The sequence below is a fragment of the Haemorhous mexicanus genome, chromosome 17, assembly GCF_027477595.1.
Source record: "Haemorhous mexicanus isolate bHaeMex1 chromosome 17, bHaeMex1.pri, whole genome shotgun sequence".
Lineage (NCBI taxonomy): Eukaryota > Metazoa > Chordata > Aves > Passeriformes > Fringillidae > Haemorhous > Haemorhous mexicanus.
In genome coordinates this window covers 15,409,136-15,424,580 of record NC_082357.1, presented here as the reverse complement: position 1 = coordinate 15,424,580, position 15,445 = coordinate 15,409,136, and the positions used below count along the sequence as shown (strand labels likewise).

Sequence of the window (15,445 nt, the reverse complement as noted above, 5' to 3'; positions counted from 1 at the left end):
AACACCTGTCATATGCTTGTAAATCCATACTGAGGGAGGATTTTCCTCTTTCTGGGAGTGCTGGCATGTGTCACACCAGGGCAGGCACTGCCTGGGAGTGGCTGTGCTCCTCGGGGTGATGGAGAGGCAGACCTGGTCTCAGAGCCTTGGTCTTGAGAGGACATTTTGCATTTTTTCTTTTATTCCCAGAGAGACACAGGCTTGTGAGCACATGAGGGTGGTGACCTGGGCAACTGTCCAGCCTGGCATCAGACTTTGGAGCTTGCTCTTTCACCCCTTGGAAATGTTAATTAGCTGTGGCCTTACAAAATTCTTAATAGAGGTCAGAGAGTGAAAACTTGGAGAGCAGCACAGACTCATCCTTCTTTTTGGTTCGATTCTGTCATGCTCTTAAGGGTTTGGGAGCCACAAGTCTCCTACCATGAACAATGTGAATTTTATATCCACTTCAACTTTTCTCCTGTTCATCACCTGTAGGTCAAGTGAAAAATATGATTATTTTGTATAATGCAAACAAATGTATGTCCAGGATGGAGCTGGACCAAATGTCACCTTATATAAAAATATATATATGTGTGATTTATTTAACACAGTGTAATGTAAAATGTGTATTAGAAAAAGCATAATTTTAGGGAAATACCTCAAAGACTTGCCCTCAAAAATACTTCAACACTTGGTGTGTTTCATGTGGAAATGGCTGAGCTGTTCCTGCTCTGTGGAGCACTGAGCTGATGGTCTGGATCTCCATCTTGGGGTCTCTATTTACCAGTGCTCCTTTATTTTTATTTATTTGCAATTTCTTGGGAATAGTTATTTGCTGATTTTTTGTGAGGGAGGGAGAAGACGTGAGTAACTGGTATTAACTGCTGGAATGGCTTTGTTTAAAGTTGTAGACAACCATAAAGATAAATTTCACCCACAAAGGAAAGATCAACTAGGGACAGCAACATTTTTATGTCTGCTTTCCTTGCCCACCAATAAATGTTTTAACTGATGCTCATGACCTCATTAATTTTTGTAAAGTCAGGAAAAAAGAGAATGAGGTACTGAGGGACTTTCCTCTAGAGCTTTATTGTTTGGTCTTCAAGCAATTAAACAGCTGCAGAGATGTTTCCAAGTCACAGCAATCTCCTGGTTTGGCCGTTAGCAGACTTTGCTTCCTTGATTGTGATTTAATTTATGGATTCAGTTAAAACATCAGCATTTTTATTGAAAATGAAAAGCCTTGAAGGAGGCTGTTGGTTACAGAGATTTGTGCTCCACATTGCTCCCCTTGCCCATTTCCTGCTCAGCTCTAGGGGCAGAGCTGGCTCTTTAGGAAAAGGTTCTCCCAATATTCTCCACTTGCCTTCAGGTCCAGCATCAGTTTGGATTTCAAAGTTTAAAAAATGGAGAAATGCTCCAATTCAAGTCAGAGCAAGGAAATTCACTTTACTGTCTCTAATTGAATCCAAGTGCAGAGCCAAATTATTTCCATCCAAAGGAAGGAATGTGGTGCAGAGCCGAGGAAGGATGAGGGAACATTCCCTCCTGCTCTCCTTTGGACAGCCCTAACCCACCTTGCCCTCTTCTCCCAGCACTGATTTAGGAGCTGGAGTGTGCTAGAGCCTGTTACCAAACAAACTCCTCACACAAATTTGATTTTGGGGAGGAATCCTTCCCCGTGAGGGTGGGCAGGCCCTGGCACAGAGTGCCCAGAGCAGCTGTGGCTGTCCTTGGATCCCTGGCAGTGTCCAAGGCCAGGCTGGACATTGGGGCTGGGAGCACCTGGGATGGTGGAGCACCCTGGATTGTATTCCTGCAATACAGCAGGAAGCTGACTTGTATTTACATGTAAGAATCTGAGCCTAAAGTCTGACCAGTGATAAACCAGCACCAGGAATTAGTCATAGACTTGTTTGAGAAATTACAGCCAACTAGGAAATAGCAACAACAATAACAACAACAACAACAAAAAGATGTTTATTTCTAGATAAGTGAATCATATTGATCCTCTCTGCCTGTGTATAAGAACTTTATCACCTGCAAAATTTCCCAAAAGTATGAATTTATCCTGTAGATATGAGGAAGAAGCCTGCAGCCCCCCTGCCAGGGAATGGGTGAGATGTCTCAGTTCAGAACCATCCAGAATGTTGAAATGAGTTCAGAACAATCTGAAGTGTGGGACAGCACAAGGCACTGCCTTGCTCAAATCTGGGCACCTGCACCCCACTCTGAATTTGTTCTTTTAAAGTTGGTGCCATTTTTATGTGTGGATGCTGATTAAAATGAGAATCCATGAGTAATGGTGATGGCAGGGGCAGGGAGAAAACCAAATTATTTCTGCAGGTTGTTTTAGGTGGTTCTGTTTGTGTCGTGCTCCAATCTATCTCCTCCTTCCCAGACCCACCCCGAGCATCCCTGGAATCAGTTCATCCATTCTGAGGATAAACACAGCAAAATTGGGGTTCCTTTTGTGCTCTTGAAAAACAAAGTCTTCAGTGAGCAGCTCCTGTTCCTCTTGGCTTTGCAAAAGGAGAGTGGCCCCTGATTTGGGATTATTCCTTTTTTCCAGAAGGAGGGCAGAGGACTTCAACAGGAAATCTCCTTCAGTGGAAGAGGTTTTCCTCAGGTAACAGTTGCTATGTTTGGACTCATTAAGAATCAAACATAAATGAAAGAACAATTCCTTCCACATTGCTCTTCTCCCACCAGGCTTTTGAGTGAAGATTGGATCTGGTTTTCCCTGAAGGGGCCGAGGAACACAAGTTGCTGTCTTTGCTTTGAAATAGAGGTGGACTTTTAGCCAGAGCTCCTGGTGCTGCTGGAATCCCCAGGAGAGTTAAGGCTTTGCATACGCTGCTCCTCGATGGCCGTGGGGAATGAGGAAAGGGAAAGAGTGGGATGAGCATCTCTGACTAATCTGGAAGGAACACAACGGTCTTGTCTCCAATCAATTTACTATATTTAGCATGATGCAAGAACAGATTTTCCCCAAGTGAAAACAGTATTTCTCCATGTGCGCTGGTGCTTGCTGCGCTGGCTGTTGGCTGTATTGGTGTTGCTGGGATTTTCTCCCACCAGATTTTGGAATGTGTAGGGCAGAATGAGCACTGCAGAGCCTCAAACCTCCTTGGAAACTCAACCCTACTTTTCTTCTGCCTTCACATCTCATTCCTGGGTCACAGCACATCCACAAAGCTCTGGTCTCATGCTATGCACTCATCAAACACTGCTTTTTCCTGAGAAAATAATTCAGGGAACCTGAACCTCCTCTTCTTGAAGCGGCTTAATTTACATTCTCACCCTTTCTGGAATATTCCTTCTTGAATCACGCTTTTGTATGTTGCATAACCCTAAACAAACATGTCACTTTTTTAAAAGAACTATGAAATTATTTCAACAAGTGCTTGGTAAACAAGAGCCCGTCCGCTGTGCGTGCCCCAGGCAGCGAGCAAAGCTCCTGAGACAGGCAGAGCTCTCCCTGGGCTGGGCAGGGCCATCCCAAGGGCTTGGCAAAGAAAATGACACCTCGGGAGGGAGGTTTGGGGGAGTTTGATGTGATGCTGTGATTTTGGATCCTGAAGTAAAGCTGCCTGTGAGGAGGGAGTGATCCCTTGCACTGAAGAGGGATGTGCACCTTGGGAAGCTGCTGTGATGGAGTGGGAAAGGGCTGAGCTGCTCCCTGGGCTCAAAGGGCTCCTGAATTGGGTCTGCCATAGAGAAATGCTTTAGTGCCTGCAGCAGCTGCTGGAATTAGGATAAAATTAAATACTTTCTTCTGGATTAGTTACTGCAAAATCTCTCATCCCAGCCTGTGTGAAAGTTCAACTGCTCCCTTTGTTCATGATGTGAAGGAGACTTTTGTCAACTCCAGTGTCTGGGTTTTCATTATTCTTTTTAAATAAAGGTCTGTTTCTCTATTTATTAAAAGTCTAAAACCTCTTTGTACTTTTAAAATCGGCTTTTAGCATCTGGGCTTTTCATTAAAGGTGCTGATAGGTCATGTGTCATCACAGGTGACCTTCAAGAACAGTAAAGGGCAGGTTTTGATCCTGAAGGTGAGCAAGGGAAAGATGAAGCTTTTCCACCAGCTTTGTTCCAGGCCCCCCTTGGCTGTGCCCACAGCTCCTTCCTGTATCTCTTCCTCGCAGCTGCAGTGTCCTGAGGGTGGTTTGAGGACTTTTCCTCTCTTTGCCTTTCCTGTGCCAGCCATAGAAGGAGAAATCCCTGATGCAGGGTCCCACATATCGTCAGCCATGAGGGGCACAGGTCACTCAGCAGCCCAGAGACGACTTGTGTGTGTGGGAAAGATGTTCAGAACACAGCTGCTCCTCTCCAAGCATTTGGGACAAGGCTGTTTCTTGTTGGACCTGGAAAACGGCTCAGGAGGAGCTGGAGAGGAGCTGCCTTTGGCTGCCCCGAGCATCTGTGCACTCAGATTCTGCTTCTACTGAAGTTACTCCTCATCCACACTGAAATGAAAAGAAAAGCAGAGCACCAGTGTTTATTTGTCATGGAAGGGAGGCTCATCTTGGAATGAAATACTCAGTGGGACAGCCCTGGTGACTTCCTGCAGCCTCTGGGTGACCTCCTTCATCTTCCCAGCCATGGGTAATCTGGGGCAGGCAGCCTGGTGTGACTCCCTGGGACAGTGCCTTAGTCACCTGCTGTGACACAACCATGTTTCTGTCCCCAGAGGAGCAGTTTGTGGCAGGAGTGATGCTCCTTGAGCAGCAGAGCTGCACCTTGGTGGGGTGCAGGAGGCTCTCTTGGAGCAGACTGCAAAATTATGGGAGTCATTATGGAAAAATCTGTGTTTCCTGCCTCTTGGCAAAGCTGGGCAGTGCACTCCTGCATATTGCCTGTTAATTTATGATCTCTCTGGTACCTTGTAAAAAAACTAAAGGAAAATTAACTGCTGCCCTCAGAGCTGTGTAAATAAATATCAGTGATGAAACAGCAGCGTCCAGTAATTCTTTTTCTGGGCAGACCCCTCCTCCCCTGCCATTAATTATTACCCATGAGAGGCACTGATTTATGGCAGGATGACATGGAAACTGTAGAAGACACAAAGTAAACTTGATAATGCCAGAAAAACAATGTTTGTCTTGTGTTTTATAAGCGAGTCCAAATGCATCCAGCAGAGCAGTGGAGTTATGGCCTCTGCTGGTGGGTGACCCATCCTTGCCGACAGGAATGGCCCTGCCATGGCTGGGAGCTGTGGAGAGCTTGGAGGAGCACTCTGCCCATCCAAGGGCCATCTGGCCCAGCCTCCTTCCAGTTTCGTAGGCGGTGTCACTGCAGATGTGAGGTGGCTCCTGAGGTCATTCTGGAGCTGACAGTTTCGTGACATCACACTTGACACCACTGGGACACTGATCCTGCTGTGACAGCTGCAGAGCTGGAGCTGAGCCCTCCAGGTGACTCCAGAGGTGTTGGTGTCTCAGAGGAGTGGCAGGCTTTTCCCCTCCCTCCCTGCACCTCAATTCTGTGCCACAGAGCCCTTGACTTCCACAAAACGTTTTCTCAAAAACCAGTTATTGAGTTTTGAGCAGTTTTGCTCGTATTTGGTTTTATACAACACCACTGTCACCAAACTCTCAGTCAGTCCAATCTTTTCCAGAAGATCAGCTCTCCAAGCTGCAGGGCTGGTCCTTCTGCCTCAGGTGACTTGTAAACCCCTGTGTAGCTTCACCTTCCTGTTGTAACATTCCATTAGATGTTTTCCACACCTCTTTTCTGCTTGAATTCCGTGAGAATGGTGAAACACAGCAAAACCAAGGCTGTTTCCTACTCTTCTGGTTTTTGTGGCATCCTCAGATCAAGGTGCTCTCTGAGCCTCCCCAGCTGTCTCGTCATCCTGCAGCTCCTCCAAGGCTTTCCTTGTCTTTGGCTTTTCCCAGTCAGGATAAACATGTTTAAACCTTTACATTTTAGGAAATACATCGTGGTTTGTGTTTGCTCTGAGACAGGAAACCAAGCCAAGGTGCTTCACTGGGAGTCTTGGTCCCAGATATTTCCAAGAGCCACTTGACAGAGCCACATGAGGGTGAGCTTGGCCCTGGCTCAGCTGCCAAGGAGAAGACAAGGAGTGCAGGTTTGAGGACATGGAGTCAGCAAAGGGTTTTGGCACCTCAGAGACTGGAACTTTCTAAATAAGTCTGCTGGATGAAGTGATTTCCTCTCACTCCATAAAATCCTCACTCTTTGATCCAGGGAGATTTACCAGCACATGGTTTGGCTGCAGGATTTATAACAGGAATGGAGGGTCTGATTCCAGGGCTGTGGAGGGCAGGGAGTTGCTCCAGATCCCTTTTCCACAGGGCAGCTCCTGTGCAGCTTCCTGAGCCAGGAAATGCCTTGGAGATGCTGTGGGAGAGATTTTCTCTCCAAAACCCACACCGAACCAAAGTGCTCTTTGGATAACTTTCCCTTTTTAATGCAGGATAGATATCCAGCAGCAATAAATCCAACTGCAATAAACCTGCTTTCTTTGTCTTCAGAAACTGATGCCCTGCTCATGGATCACAAACCAAGACCCTCCTGACTGTATTTTCCAGAAGGAATCTGGTTTGGCTCCCTGTTTCAGTTCTGGGTTGTTTTTTTGGTTTTTTTTTTTGTAGATGAAAAATTACCTGCAGCCATTTCTGAGAGTTTGAGACACCAGGTGTAGCTGGGAAATGAAAGGGAGGCACGGCTGAGCCTCTCAGTTTGGGTTCCAATAATGATAATGATAAAGATAATTATAGTGATAATGGTTCAATTGAGGCTTTATCAAAGAAGAGTTGCTTTGATCACACGGTGCCCATCAGCCCTGAGGTTCAGGGAGAGGACAGGCTGGCCAAGGCTGGAATTATCTCTCCTGCTGAGCCTCTGGGCAGAGGAGCTGCTCCTTAGGAAGAGCCCCTGGCTGCCCTGGGAGGGTGTGGACACCTGGCTGGACACAGGGCAGAGAACTCAGAGCTGGATTTCCATCACCTATTTACACCTGAGGAGCTTTCAGTCTTTTTGTTACATCCTGGGGATGTGTCTGTTCATTACATCGGCATCTCAATGGAGATACTGATAAAACTGGCCGAAATCTATTTAAAGGAACTCGGCAGGTGGGACTAAGCAGGAAAAAAATATTTGCAACAAATATTACTCACGTTTAATGGTGACTGATTTGTGTTTTACAACCCATGTTCTAAATCAGTCTTTGGGGCTGGGTGAGCTCAGCCCGAGCTGCAGGTCCGTGTAATACAGCCATAAAAACCTCACCTGTCTCCCGGAAACATCTCGGGGCAGGTGCTGCAGCCCCTGTGACCCACTCTAACCCAGCGCTGGCAAACAGCCCCGCTCCCTTCCCTTCCCTTCCTTCCCGGCACTGGTTAGTAAGGATGTGATAAGAATGGGGTTTTCCTCCCCGGCTACCTGAACTATGTCCCGCCTGCACCCGGCAGCATTTGCATGTTAAAAGCGGGGCGAAAGGTAAAAGGCACGCGGCAGTTTGGCAAATCGCGGAATTTCTGTTTGTGCCCGGACGCTGGGCGGAGGAGGAAACTCGGGAACACCTCTGCCCTGCCTCCTGCTCCAGGCTATTTAAGCTCGGCAGTCGGGGCTGGAGATGCATCGCTGCTCTCTCCAGCTCCCATCCCTCCAGCTCCCATCCCTCCCTCTCCCATCCCTCTCTCTCCCATCCATTCAGCTCCCATCCCTCCAGCTCCCATCCCTCTCTCTCCCATCCCTCCAGCTCCCATCCCTCCAGCTCCCATCCCTCCAGCTCCCATCCCTCCAGCTCCCATCCCTCCAGCTCCCATCCCTCCCTCTCCCATCCCTCTGGCTCCCTGCGAAGGAGGAGCAGCAGCCGTGGGGAGGATGAGCTGTAACAGGTATCCCGTGGATGTGAAGGCTGTCGGCTTCATGCAGTGCAGAAAACAGAAGGTAGTTTAAATTTTATTCTTTTATTGTTTTGGGCTTTGTTTTCTTCCTTAAATAGAATTTACAAATTGGGAGACTAGAGGATTTTGAGTTACTCTTCCAGGGATATGTTTGCTCATTCCCCATAGTATTGGGATTGGAGCCTAGGGGTCGAGGATAAGGGGCTTGTTTTTTAATGAGCTTAATATCTTGGGGTTTGCTCTCTTTTTGTCACTGCACCATAAAATTCTCCTGGTTTCAGCAATGATTACCCATTTGGGACTATGAAATTAAAACCATATTTTTGTAGGTTTAATGTTTTATTCAATTTTTTTATGTGACATTAAAAGCCTCAAATAAATCACAGCAAATGCTGATTATCTGGAAGCATCCAAAATTTACCATTGTGATTAAACTGCTTTTCTTTTCCCAGAACTACATGATGTTTGTGTCCTGGTCAGATCAGAACAACATTCTCATCTACAGGACATTTGAAGACTTTAGGAAATTCCACGTAAGTGAATTTTCAATTCCTGAAATTTCAGGGTTCCTGTCCTAGGGAGGAGAAGGAGCCTGGCCATGTGTCAGCTGTGGGGAATGACTGTTCTCTCCTTCTCCTTGCTTTTAGAAAGAGCTGAAGAGAAAATTCCCCACCGAGAGTGGGTCACTGAGGAGTTTACCCAGGTTTAAAGGTAAGGACAAATCTCTGATGGACCAACAAACCCGAGAGGGATCAGGGACAGCCATAACCCATGACAGAGACCAAAGTCTCTGTGCCTGACCTTCTCTGGAACAGATCAGGGGCTCAGTCCTGCTCCTGCCATGGCATCACTGGGTCACATCATGTTTGGCTCTAGAACAGACTTTAAATGACCCAGAAAGGCTTTTTTAATATTGGCAAATTAATACTACATTTCAAATATTGACCTAGAGCTTCTTGAAATTTGTCCTAGGTTGACTATATGATGCTTTTATCCCCAATCGTCTCATTCCATTTATGCTGAATAGTAAGTTTTGCACCTTTAAGACTTGCTCCAAGGATTGAGGGGGGGAGAGGAGGCGCGCAGTTTGTTTTCAGACATTGAACTCACTCCTACACATTCCTGCTTCTGGACTGTGTGTTTTTCTGCGGATGAGCAGACGGCGGGACAGGGCACTTTTTTTTTCCTTGCTTTTTAGTTAGTTTAGCTAGCTGAGGCAAAGAAGTTCCCTGGACTGCGCTTTTTTTCCTTTTTTTCCCCTTTCTCTGGACCTGTTCACACCTGCTCTGGACTGAACAACCATAAGAGCACCAGCAGCTCGCATCGGTGGGCCGGGCCGGGCCTGGGCCACGGCATTTCCAGCGCCGGAGGGACTGATAAGGGACTGAGTGAGCTGAACTGGAATCTGGGGAGGGGACTTTCTGGGTGTGTCATCTCCTTTGGAGCAGCAAGGGGTTTTATTGTTTAATATTAAGTTTTCTTGTTTAATAAATAGTTTTTTTCCACTTTTCTCCAAGGAAGTATTTTCTCCTGGACCGGTTGGGGGAGGGGTGGTAGAATCCGATTTCCTAGGGGGGCCCTTTGGGGGTTCTCTCCCAAATTTGCCCTGAACCAGGACACATATGAAAAAAAGAGAATTTTGGATGTTGAAAAATCCCATCAGGAACTGTTAAAAATGACAGGGAGGCAGGGACAGTGACTGTACAGTTTGGGCTTGGGCAGGAAGGGTGGTGGCTGAGGGCACCTCGGTGTTCAGGGAAAAGATGCTGCTCCCAGGGATCCAGATCCTCTGCTGTCCTATGCCAACTGTGCCCTTGTTATTTTGAAGGAATAACTATGCAGCAGAGGAAGGGTGGGAAGCTGAACAGGTGCCTGGAGATCCTGAAATTGCTGGAAACTTATTCCCAGGAGCTGCTGAAAACAGATGTGAAAATCTCCCGGGGTGAAGAGGTGAATCAGTTTTTCAAGGCACAGACTCAAGACCTCGACCCTTCCTTCCCTGAAAACAGGTGTGAAATATGAGTTGTATTTTTTTGTTTGTTGGTGAAAAAGAAATGTTACGGGATATGGATAGAAGGGAAACACCAGTTACACTCCAGGGCAGTTCAGCTGGGTGCTTTTAATTTTGTTTCTGATGCCTGAAGCATTTCTCAGCCTACTGCAGAAATTATTTTACCAAAATCAATACTAAACTCAACATCTCTCGTGAGTTTTTGACGTGCACCTTCATTTTCCAGTGCAGTGATCATGCCATCAGTATTCAGAAGGGAGAAGAGCCCCCAGCCCCTCTCCATCACCCTCCCTCAGGCGTCGCAGAGCTACCGCTGCATCGAGGCCTTTGAAACCAAAGACACAAAGAACAAACCCTTCACAGTGGCTCAGAAGGAGATTGTGGAAGTGCTCATCAAGGACATGACTGGTAGGTTGGAGAGGATTCAGTGTTGGGGTGCATGGGCAGATGGATTCATCGCTAGGCAAACGCTGAGGTAGTGTCAGGGGTTCAGGTGCTTGCACTTGTGTGCTTACCTGGGGGGACAGTGAATGTCCCTTCTGTCCCTTGTGTCCCCTACCCAGGGATTATTGTCATGTCTTGACTCGCAGGCTGTTAAACTCTGGGTATTTTTTCCTCTTTGTAGGCTGGTGGCTGGTGGAAAACGCAGACAAGCAGATAGCCTGGTTCCCAGCCTCGTACCTGGAAGAGCTTGATCCTTGTGAGGACATCCAGAATGCCTTCAGCTCAGATGAGGAGGGTAAGTCTGTTCCTCCTTCAAAACATGAGTTCTGCAAAGCCCCACCACTTTACCCACTGCCTGGTGTCCCTGCCTGGATCTCTGACTCTTCTGGTTGGCACTGCCTCCATCTGTGGGTCATGGAACCATGGACTGGTTTGTGTTGGAAGAGAGCTTAAAGCCCATCCAGTTCCAACCCCAACACCTTCCACTGTCTCAGGTTGATCCAAGCCCTGTCCAGCCTGGCCTTGGACACTTCAGGGATCCAGGGGCAGCCACAGCTTCTCTGGGCAACCTCTTCCAGGGCCTCCCCACCCTTTTTGTAAAAAACTTCTTTATATTCAACTTAAATGGATCAGACTGGGGTCCCTGAGCAAACCAGTCACTCTCAGGGACAGCTGTTTCTCACAGGGATCAGAGCATTTTCTGCACAAGGTAAATCCAACCTCTCCCTCTCTCTGCAGGCAGCCTGTACTTTGTGGTGCAGGCCTACGAGGCTCAGAAGGCAGATGAGCTCTCGCTGAACCAGGGGGTGGTCGTGGAGGTGCTCAGGACATCCCACAATGGCTGGTGGCTGATCCGGTGAGGAGGCTTTCCCAGAGCCCTGGCTCCCCGAGGGAGCTGGTGCTGTTCCTCCCGTGTGGGATGCACAGGAGCCCCCAGAGCTGGATGTCCTTGCCTGGGGATGCTTTCCCTGTCCTCACACCCCGTGTACAGCACGGACCTGCTCCCCAGGTGCTCCCTCCCCTTGGCCCGAGGTGCTGGAAGGGTTTTCTCAGTGTTCTTTCCATGCCTGCCCTCAGGTACAACGGCTGCACGGGCTACATGCCCTCGCTGTGCCTCCGGCCCTACCAGAACCCTCACCACAAGCTGCAGACCATCCTGAGCTGCGGCCTCCACGCCTGCACCCCGAGCCTCCGCTCCGGGCAGGAGCAGGGCAGCTCTGCCAGGAGCAGATCCCGCTCTCTGCCCCGGGCCAGCTCCACTCCTGAGCTGGATTTGGGTTCGGACAGCTCCTCGCTGAGCTCGGGGAGCAGCAGTGCCGGGGACGCCCGGCTGGCCTGGAAACCCGACTTGTCTCGGTCCCTGCCCGAGGTGGAGCCGGCCAGGAGCGCTCCTGGCCCGAGCCGCGGGCTGGCCACGCACAGCAGCAAAGCCCCGCAGCTCCGTGCCGGCGACAGGAACGACTCCGGCTTCGTGGAGTCCCCAGCAGCCGAGCTGCCCCTCGCCGAGCCTGAGCTGGCCGCGGGTGTCCCCAAGGTGCCAGCCCGTCCCTCAGCCCAGGAGATCCTGCAGCGCTGCAGCACCGTCACCAAGCGCGCCGTGCAGCGCTCGGCTCCCCGGCCGGCCCTCCCGCTCCCCAGCCAGCTTTAGTGGCCCTGGGCAGGGGACACGGGGACAGCCCTGACACTCCTGGGAGCCTTGACAGCTCGCTGGAGCCCCCTGGGAGCTGTGGGCAGCGGCTCCAGAGCGTCAGGGCTTTGGACTGTCCCTTCCCCAGGGACACACACACCTCCATCACCCCCGGAGTGTCAGGGCTTGGGACTGTCCCTTCCCCAGGGACACACACACACATCTCCATCACCTCCGGAGTGTCAGGGCTTGGGACTGTCCCTTCCCCAGGGCACACACACCTCCATCACCCCCGGAGTGTCAGGGCTTGGGACTGTCCCTTCCCCAGGGACACACACACCTCCATCACCCCCGGAGTGTCAGGGCTTGGGACTGTCCCTTCCCCGGGGACACACACACCCATCCATCACCCCCGGAGTGTCAGGGCTTGGGACTGTCCCTTCCCCAGGGACACACACACCCATCCATCACCCCCGGAGTGTCAGGGCTTGGGACTGTCCCTTCCCCAGGGACACACACACCTCCATCACCCCCGGAGTGTCAGGGCTTGGGACTGTCCCTTCCCCAGGGACACACACCTCCATCACCCCCGGAGTGTCAGGGCTTGGGACTGTCCCTTCCCCAGGGACACACACACACCCATCCATCACCCCCGGAGTGTCAGGGCTTGGGACTGTCCCTGCCCGAGGGACACACACACCTCCATCACCCCCGGAGTGTCAGGGCTCGGGACTGTCCCTTCCCCAGGGACACACACACACCCATCCATCACCCCTGGAGTGTCAGGGCTTGGGACTGTCCCTTCCCCAGGGACACACACACCCATCCATCACCCCCGGAGTGTCAGGGCTTGGGACTGTCCCTTCTCCAGGGACACACACACCCATCCATCACCCCCGGAGTGTCAGGGCTTGGGACTGTCCCTTCTCCAGGGACACACACACCTCCATCACCCCCGGAGTGTCCGGGCTTGGGACTGTCCCTTCCCCAGGGACACACACACCTCCATCACCCCCGGAGTGTCAGGGCTTGGGACTGTCCCTTCCCCAGGGACACACACCTCCATCACCCCCGGAGTGTCAGGGCTTGGGACTGTCCCTTCCCCAGGGACACACACACACCCATCCATCACCCCCGGAGTGTCAGGGCTTGGGACTGTCCCTGCCCGAGGGACACACACACCTCCATCACCCCCGGAGTGTCAGGGCTCGGGACTGTCCCTTCCCCAGGGACACACACACACCCATCCATCACCCCTGGAGTGTCAGGGCTTGGGACTGTCCCTTCCCCAGGGACACACACACCCATCCATCACCCCCGGAGTGTCAGGGCTTGGGACTGTCCCTTCTCCAGGGACACACACACCCATCCATCACCCCCGGAGTGTCAGGGCTTGGGACTGTCCCTTCTCCAGGGACACACACACCTCCATCACCCCCGGAGTGTCCGGGCTTGGGACTGTCCCTTCCCCAGGGACACACACACCTCCATCACCCCCGGAGTGTCAGGGCTTGGGACTGTCCCTTCCCCAGGGACACAAACACCTCCATCACCCCCGGAGTGTCAGGGCTTGGGACTGTCCCTTCCCTAGGGACACACACACCTCCATCACCTCCGGAGTGTCAGGGCTTGGGACTGTCCCTGCCCGAGGGGCACACACACCTCCATCACCCCCGGAGTGTCAGGGCTTGGGACTGTCCCTTCCCCAGGGACACACACACACCCATCCATCACCCCCGGAGTGTCAGGGCTTGGGACTGTCCCTGCCCGAGGGACACACACACCCATCCATCACCCCCGGAGTGTCAGGGCTTGGGACTGTCCCTTCCCCAGGGACACACACACCCATCCATCACCCCTGGAGTGTCAGGGCTTGGGACTGTCCCTTCCCCAGGGACACACACACCCATCCATCACCCCCGGAGTGTCAGGGCTTGGGACTGTCCCTTCTCCAGGGACACACACACCCATCCATCACCCCCGGAGTGTCAGGGCTTGGGACTGTCCCTTCTCCAGGGACACACACACCTCCATCACCCCCGGAGTGTCCGGGCTTGGGACTGTCCCTTCCCCAGGGACACACACACCTCCATCACCCCCGGAGTGTCAGGGCTTGGGACTGTCCCTTCCCCAGGGACACAAACACCTCCATCACCCCCGGAGTGTCAGGGCTTGGGACTGTCCCTTCCCCAGGGACACACACACCTCCATCACCCCCGGAGTGTCAGGGCTTGGGACTGTCCCTGCCCGAGGGACACACACACCCATCCATCACCCCCGGAGTGTCAGGGCTTGGGACTGTCCCTTCTCCAGGGACACACACACCCATCCATCACCCCCGGAGTGTCAGGGCTTGGGACTGTCCCTGCCCGAGGGACACACACACCTCCATCACCTCCCAGGGCAGCCACAGCTTCCCCGGGGAGTTACTGGGCCAGGGCTGAGTGGGGTCACCTGTGGCAGCTCCAGAGCTGGATGTCACCCGGAGCTCTCCCCGAGGCAGGTGTTCCCCTCCCTGCAGTACAGCTGGGTTATTCCCCATGCCAGGATCAGCTGGCACAGCCACGGCCACCGTGGAGGGCACAGGAGTGGCACCAGAGTGCCTCAGTGACCCCTGGCACCCTGAGCTAGTCATGGGACTGGGGAGGGATGGGATGGTGCACCTGTGTGATGGCACTTACTGAACCCCCTATTTTATAGAGATTTTTAAACTTTTTGACTTTTGGTGTTGGTTTGGGGTTTATTTATAGGTTAGTGGAGAGGTCATGAAATACAGGGATCTGCTGAATGGTTGTGAGAATAACAAACCTGCTGGGGAGGAACCTCATCCCTGCTCCCTGAGCCATGTCTGTGCAGGCACAGGAACACAACCAGGGGAGTCACAGCTTGTGTCCCACCTGGGGATGGGAACAGAGGTCACCTTCATGGACAAAACATTCCTCTTTCCAGGGGACTGGCTAGTTAAGGAAACAACAATTCTAATCCTAAACTCATTTGCTAGAAATTAGTTAGAAAAAGAGTTACAGGAAAATCAAGACTTTTCTCTACACTACTGGCTTTAATTGTACTTATTCTCCCAGGTATCTGTTAATATTTTTATAAAGAACTTGTGAGGTGTTTGTGTTGTTTGAATTTTATACATTTTTGTCTACAAAATAAAATACATATAAGTGTCTCTGAAGCCTGCTTGTGCTTTATGCTTTAAAAATATGCTATCTGGGCAATTTAAAATTGTACTTCTCTTCCTCCCAGGTGCTAAATTTCGTGTGGGCACAGGTGAGACCCCTGCCTTGGTCCAGGCTGCTTTGCCCAAGCAAGATCCCAGCTCCATGAATCCTTTAAATCCCAACTGCTTGTTGGGATTTTGCCTTTTTTTAATCCCAAACTAACTGCTGTTTGTGAGTCTGAAAGTTCAGGCTGTGAAAACACAAACCCCAGCTTGGCCAAAGAAATTACCTTTTCCTTTCATTCATCCCTGAGGAGATTGGATGTCAGACTTGG

The 15,445-nt window shown here is 51.0% G+C and overlaps 1 protein-coding gene across 1 annotated transcript; it reads left to right on the top strand.

The window, feature by feature from the left end:
• The first annotated feature begins 7,626 nt into the window (after nt 1-7,626).
• Nucleotides 7,627-12,116, top strand: NOXO1 (NADPH oxidase organizer 1). The gene is made up of 8 exons (XM_059861529.1): nt 7,627-7,905; nt 8,315-8,395; nt 8,510-8,573; nt 9,691-9,871; nt 10,100-10,281; nt 10,499-10,612; nt 11,056-11,173; nt 11,395-12,116. Exons 1-8 carry the CDS (start codon nt 7,840-7,842, stop codon nt 11,963-11,965), a joined length of 1,377 nt encoding a protein of 458 aa, XP_059717512.1. The 5' UTR covers nt 7,627-7,839; the 3' UTR covers nt 11,966-12,116.
• Nucleotides 12,117-15,445: the final 3,329 nt, after the last annotated feature.